General features: G+C 53.2%; 1 protein-coding gene across 1 annotated transcript in view; it reads right to left on the bottom strand.

Annotated features, from left to right (window-relative positions):
• The window catches only part of KDM6B (lysine demethylase 6B), a gene marked incomplete at its 5' end in the record, with an annotated part of 32,778 nt that overhangs the window by 7,883 nt on the left and 18,307 nt on the right, over positions 1–6,588 (bottom strand). Inside the window, 7 exons of the mRNA XM_015828819.1 lie at positions 486–627; positions 1,900–2,087; positions 2,308–2,422; positions 3,364–3,512; positions 4,776–4,844; positions 5,799–5,863; positions 6,008–6,213. Of these exons, the coding sequence (XP_015684305.1) occupies positions 486–627; positions 1,900–2,087; positions 2,308–2,422; positions 3,364–3,512; positions 4,776–4,844; positions 5,799–5,863; positions 6,008–6,213 (934 nt within the window). The remainder of the gene's footprint in view (positions 1–485; positions 628–1,899; positions 2,088–2,307; positions 2,423–3,363; positions 3,513–4,775; positions 4,845–5,798; positions 5,864–6,007; positions 6,214–6,588) is intronic.

Raw genomic sequence — 6,588 nt, 5'->3', positions numbered from 1 at the left:
AAGGAGAAGGGCGGGATATAAATCCAAATATAAATAAAATAAAATAAATAAATAAATACAGCGGCACTGAAAAAAGGGATTTTAGGACCTGTTTGTCACACTTAATGACCGTTGTGTCATCTCCCGCGGTCACGTGATCAAAATTCGGAGGCTTGTCAACGGGTTCGTTATTTACGACGGTCGCAGAGTCCCAGGGAGTTCACGCGATCCTCCCCCCCATTTGTGACCCTCTGATCAGCCAAGTCGAGGGGGAAATCCGGATTCGTTTAACAACGGTGTTGCTAACTGAACCGCTGCTGTGCTCGACTTAACAACTGGCGGGAGAAGTCGTAAAAACGGGACAAAACTCCAACGTAATGCATTTCTCACTGAGCCGCGTAAATTCGGGGCGCGATCGTGGCCGTAAGTCGAGGACTACCCGTCCTAGGACAGGGAAGGCCGGTTTTGGCGCACGCGGGGCGCGGTCAAGAGTAAAACCCGCTCACTTGATCATCTTGTACAAGTCGGAGTCGCTGATCTTGACCGTGCGGGCGACGTTCCAGGAGACGTGGATCATGGGCACGATGGACTTGACGTTCTTCACCTCATTCCACTCGTAGCGCTCGAGCGCCAGCTGGTACTGGTACGCTGGGGAGGACAAAGGTCGGTTGGCGGGTCCACAAATCCACGGCAAATTCCAGGTCTCCGGAATTAGTGGACGCGGAAAGTCCACCTTGTGTTTTTGTTCATCACAAGAGGAAAGGGTGGCGTCCGGTTGTGGGCGCCACACTTTTTTTTAAAGGAAAGATTCAGATAAATTAAATTTAAATGGAAGTGCTTGACACTTGGGAAAGACTGCTCTACGGGGTTGGCCCAAGCAAGGAGGGAGGGGCCTGCAGCGGTCTTAAAACTTGGCCTTTTGGTGACTGGTGGACTTCAATTCCCAGAATTCCTCAGCCAGCGTGAGGGAACTATGACTCTTTAATGACTGGTGGACTTCAACTCCTAGAATTCCTCAGCCAGGGTGAGGGTACTAGGACCCTTTTATGACTTGTGGACTTCAACTCCCAGAATTCCTCAGCCGGCGTGAGGGAAACTATGGCCCTTTTATGACTTGTGGACTTCAACTCCCAGAATTCCTCAGCCAGCGTGAAGGAACTAGGACCCTTTGATGACTTGTGGACTTCAACTCCCAGAATTCCTCAGCCAGGGTGCCTGGCTGAGGAATTCTGGGAGTTGAAATCCACAAGCAGGGCTCTTCAAACTTGGCCCTTTGGTGACTGGTGGACTTCAACTCCCAGAATTCCTGAGCCAGCGTGAGGGAACTATGACCCTTTGATGACTTGTGGACTTCAATTCCCAGAATTCCTCAGCCAGGGTGCCTGGCTGAGGAATTCTGGGAGTTGAAGTCCACAAGCAGGGGTCTTTAAACTTGGCCCTTTGATGACAGTGTGCCTGGCTGAGGAATTCTGGGAGTTGAAGTCCACAAGTCATGAAAGGGCCAAGTTGGAAGACCCCTGTCCCAGAAAGTAGGATCCACCACCGTTGGGTTGAAGCTACAAGAAATGAGGTTGTCTCCGGAGGAACTTCCTGAACGTATGATCAGCTGGACAAACTGTCTCACAATGGGCCGAGTCCTCCTTCATTGAGAAGGTCATGAAATCCCAACCGAGGCAGGGTGGCCCTCTGTCAAGAACGCCCTACTGAAATGGATCCCGTCTTGAGGAGCACTTGACCTTCTAAAGCCCCCTGAGATGCACCAGGCACTCTTCTGGCTTGGAAGGGGGGACACGGTCAGTTTCAAAGGCCATGTATGGCCAAAGCTCCTATCCTCAAAAGCTAGCAGGTCAACCGTCTACTTTGGGAGTCCACTCCAGGTAGGACAACAGTCCTCCTTCTCCAGCCCGTCCCTCGTCCTACCTGTCAGGGGACCGACGTTCCAAGCGATGTTATTGCACCATCCAGTGGCCTGGACCCAGTGTACGGTCCCAGCGTTGATCCACACCAGGTCTCCCGGACGCTGGATGAAGCGGTAGACGGGGATGTTGGATTGGTAGAGATCTTCTAAGATGGGCCACCAGGACCCGGTCAGATAATCTACCCCGTGCCTGCAAGGAAAGTCAGATTGAGGCCGTTGGGCAGTCAGGGATCCCTTCCCTGTCAGAAGAAGCTCTTGACTCAACCCCATGGAGCTTGCGTGGGACCTTCCTCTCCCCTCGCTGCTCCTCAGAAGGTTCTCTCCATCACCTTCTTCCTTCTCTCTCTGGCCAAGGTCTCCGTGCTTCTAAGTCTGAGGAGATCCTTCCAGGTTTCCCCCAGGAGCCCTACCTGTCACAGAAGGCGCTGATGTTCTGCCAGTAATGTTCGTGGACGGCAAACCACTCGCAGTCCCCGGGTCCAATGTTGATGTTCACGGAGCAGAAGTTATTGTTCTCCTGGTGACCTGCAAAGGAGCCACAGAGTTAGCAGCTCGGCGTGGGGGTCTCCTGGTCTCCATTTCCCCCCAAGCGGGGTCTCTTCGAGAGACAGGAAGGTCCCTGGAAGACCCCAGCGGAAGGACTGGCAGCAGAAGGACGTGACAGCAGAATCCAGAAGCTCCAGGTTTCTAATGCTAGGGGGTCTCCAAATTTGGCCACTTTGAAGACCTGTGGACTTCAACTCCCAGAATTCCTCAGCCGGCTGAGGAATTCTGGGAGCTGAAGTCCACAAGTCCCAGAGATGCTTTTCCAGGAAGCAACTGGAATAATAATAATAATAATAATAATAATAATAATAATAATAATAATAATAATAATAATAATAATAATAAAAAAGTTGGAAGGGATCTTGGAGGTCATCCAGTCCAACCCCCTGCTCAGGCAGGAAACCCTATTCCATTTCAGACAATAATCATCATCATCATCATCATCATCATCATCATCATCATCATCATAAAGTTGGAAAGGGACCTTGGAGGTCATCTAGTCCAACCCCCTGCTCAGGCAGGAAACCCTATTCCATTTTAGACAGATAATCATAATCATAAAGTTGGAAGGGACCCTGGAGGTCATCTAGTCCAACCCCCTGTTCAGGCAGGAAACCCTATACCGTTTCGGACAAATGGCTGTCCAGTCTCTTCTTAAAAACTTCCAGTGTTGGAGCATTCACTGCTTCTGGAGGCAAGTAGTTCCACTGGTTCCTATTGCCCATCATCCTGTTCCTAGTGCCCATCATCCTGTTCCCAAAGCAGCCAACCAGCGGCTTCAGCGGAGCCTCCAAGCAAGACAAGGGTTGGCAGCTTTTCCCTCCCTCCCTCCCCAGCTGGCGTTCAAAGGTAGAGTGTGCTCAGTTATGGAGGCTCCACTGCAATGTGCTCAGGCCAAGCAGAGAAGGGGGGGGTCTCACCTGGGGTACGGCTGCCGGGGACCTTCATGTAGAGTTGCACCGTGTTCATGCCCAGGATGGTGTGGCCCACGTGACTCAACATGTTCCCCGTCGACGTGACACGCATGAAGGCGGGCAGCTTCAGTAACTCCTGCAGCTGCGGTTTCCACCTGGGCCACGTCAGAGAAACAAACGGGTCACCCACGCTCCGGGGGGGGGGGACTGGGAGGCCAACTAGTCTGACCCTTTAGAGGGGGGGTCCTCGAAGTTACAGCCATAAGGGAGCCTGCCCCCCAACAGCAGTATAATTGACCCCAAAATTCCCGTCGCTAAGCGAGACATCGGCTAAGTGAGTTTTGCCCCATTTTTACAACCTTTCTCAGTACAGCTGTTAAGTGAACCCCTGCAGTTATAATAGTAACATGGTGGTTAAGTGAATCTGACTTAGAAGGTCAGAAGGTCGCAGGGAGACGCTGCGACGGTCGTAAATACGAGTCAGTTGCCAAGCAGTCTGGTCGTAAGTAGAGGACTATTTGTACTACTGCAGGCAGGGCTAGGCCAGGGGTAGGCAACCTTGGCTCTTTTATGACTTGTGGACTTCAACTCCCAGAATTCCTCAGCCGGCGTGAGGGAACTATATCCCTTTTGTGACTGGTGGACTTCAACTCCCAGAATTCCTCAGCCACCGTGAGGGAACTATGACCCTTTTATAACTTGTGGACTTCAACTCCCAGAATTCCTCTGCCGGCGTGAGGGAACTATGACCCTTTGATGACTTGTGGACTTCAACTCCCAGCGTTCCTCAGCCAGCGTGAGGGAACTATGACGTGGCTAGGCATTCTGGGAAAAATCACTGCCCCTGCTAGCCAGGACTTAGGGAGAACTGGCACAGCTGGCTCAGGAATTCTGGGAGTTGAAGTCCACAGTTGCCCCTTTCTGCCCTTTGAAGTCTTTTCAATGGCAATGATGGCTTCTGGCCACCAGGAGACAACCTACCCCCCCAAGAGCCCCTTCTTCCTGAAATTCCCATGCACCACCACCAGGGGGCAACAGAGAGACACAATAGTGCTTTGCCATAGGATTGAGGAAGGGGGGAAATGGCCTTGCTGCAGTTCCACGAGTGCCCACCGGGGGGGGTGGTGGCGCAAAGGGCTGGGATGAAGCAGCCCAGCCGCACGGAGGCCGCTCTAGGAAACAAGCTCTTTTGCATGCAGTGACAGGTCTGAACCCGAAGGGGGCAGCCCAAACAAGCAGATCTTAGGCAAAAATAATAATAATAAAAATAAATTCCCTTTTGCTGCTAGTTGCAAAGGGCAACCAACCCACGCAGGAAGTGGAAATTGGGGAGGGAGGGGCGAAGAGAGGGGAGGGGGGGAAACTGTCACTCCGGGGGGAGGGTGCATGATCCCCCCCCCTCCCTCGATGATCCTCACCGCTTGGTGTCCGAGAGGTCAATGTTGGTTCCAAACTTGATTATTTGGTGGGGCTTCTGATCCGGGTTGCTGCGGGCGAGAACAAGAAACGGAAAAGTGACGACGGGAAAACGGAAAAATCGGCTGGACCAGATGGAGGAAGCATTAAGGTCCCAATTCTTCCTCCCCCACACCCGCCACCCAGCAGAGAGGACAATGTGACACACACACACAGACACACACAGAGCATCCTGTGCTTCCCCAGGTCCTCCGTTCGCAAGCCAGCAAAACCCTCCCTCACTCTTATTCGAACTCATGTCCGGCTTCTAGCAAAAAAACCCTTTCCAAACCTGAAGAATACGAGGCCGTCCTGGATTTACGACCACAACAGACCCTAAAACAAGGGTCTTCAAACTTGGCCCTTTGGTGACTTGTGGACTTCAACTCCCAGAATTCCTCAGCCAGCGTGAGGGAACTATGGCCCTTTGATGACTCGTGGACTTCAACTCCCAGAATTCCTCAGCCAGCGTGAGGGAACTATGGCCCTTTGATGACTTGTGGACTTCAACTCCCAGAATTCCTCGGCCAGCATGAGGGAACTATGACCCTTTGATGACTTGTGGATTTTAACTCCCAGAATTACTCAGCCAGCATGCCTGGCTGAGGAATTCTGGGAGTTGAAGACCACAAGCAGGGGTCTTCAAACTTGGCCCTTTGATGACTTGTGGACTTCAACTCCCAGAATTCCTCAGCCAGTGTGCCTTAGGGCACTGATGATGCTACCTAGCTGGGTCATGAAACGTCTGCAAGAAATCAACCCAGGTCAGAGAGCACCAAGGACCCCACAGTCCTCCTCCTGCTCTCCACAAACCCCACTCCCTTCCAGCACTGACGATGTTACGTAGTTGGGTCATGAAATCTCTGCAAGGAAACAACCAAGCTCAGCGAGCACGAAGAATCCCTCATTTTTAACCTGCAAATATTCTCCTTTCGTGTCCAAAACAAAGGTCACCCGACGAACAGGCGGAGGCAGGAGTACTCTACCTGGGCGGCGTCTCGGTGGTGCTGTCCGGTTCCTCGGCCTCCTCGTCGTCGGTCTCTTTGTCCTCCTGCGTCAACAGAGAGAGGAGTCACGACGGAGACCTCCCACCCATGAGTTAAACAAGGGCGTTCTACGTGCGGCCCTTACGGGGGTCAGGAATCCCGCCTGGTCCGGGGTGACGGGATGGACGGACCAAGCTTGGCGATCTCACCTGAAGCGACTCCTGGAACGAGGCCGCTTGGTACTGGGCGTACTTGGCGATTGTGGTGTGCGACCGGCTGCTCTCGCACGGCCACACCTGCTTGGTGCCCGAGAGGTCCCAGTTCTCGTCGGACGGCTGCTGGACTTGCGTGCGGACCTCCACGGCGTGCTCGCCGCTCGCCTCCACCAGAGTCTTCGTGCTGAACAGCCCCAAATCTGCGGGCGAGTGGAGACAGTATAGCAGGCATGTCAAGACTGCCGGTCCGCGGGCCGGATGCATCACGGCGAAACCGCGCCCACCCCATTGCCAGCAATGGGGGGAAAAGCCGCGATACGTCGCACGACGTCACAAGTTTGTCATGCCTGCAGTAAAGCGAGGGGACGTCGGAGAGCCTCAATCTACACCCACGCCCCCAAATTGTGGGAAAGATCGGTTGTGAGTTGGCCTGCTCGACTCTCCAACAATCAGCCCTCGTTCCATCCGCCCCGCTTGGAAAGGTGAGCGTCTACAATCAAGATCGGCTTCCTCTCCACTCAGATCGACTTCCTAAGGAACTGCAAAGATCCTCGGCCATTCTCCAAATCGGGGGG

Source organism: Protobothrops mucrosquamatus, unplaced genomic scaffold, assembly GCF_001527695.2.
Source record: "Protobothrops mucrosquamatus isolate PMUCROS unplaced genomic scaffold, P.Mucros_1.0 scaffold4965, whole genome shotgun sequence".
Taxonomy (NCBI): domain Eukaryota; kingdom Metazoa; phylum Chordata; class Lepidosauria; order Squamata; family Viperidae; genus Protobothrops; species Protobothrops mucrosquamatus.
The sequence above is the reverse complement of the archived record's forward strand: the minus strand, read 5'-3'. Positions and strand labels throughout refer to the sequence as shown.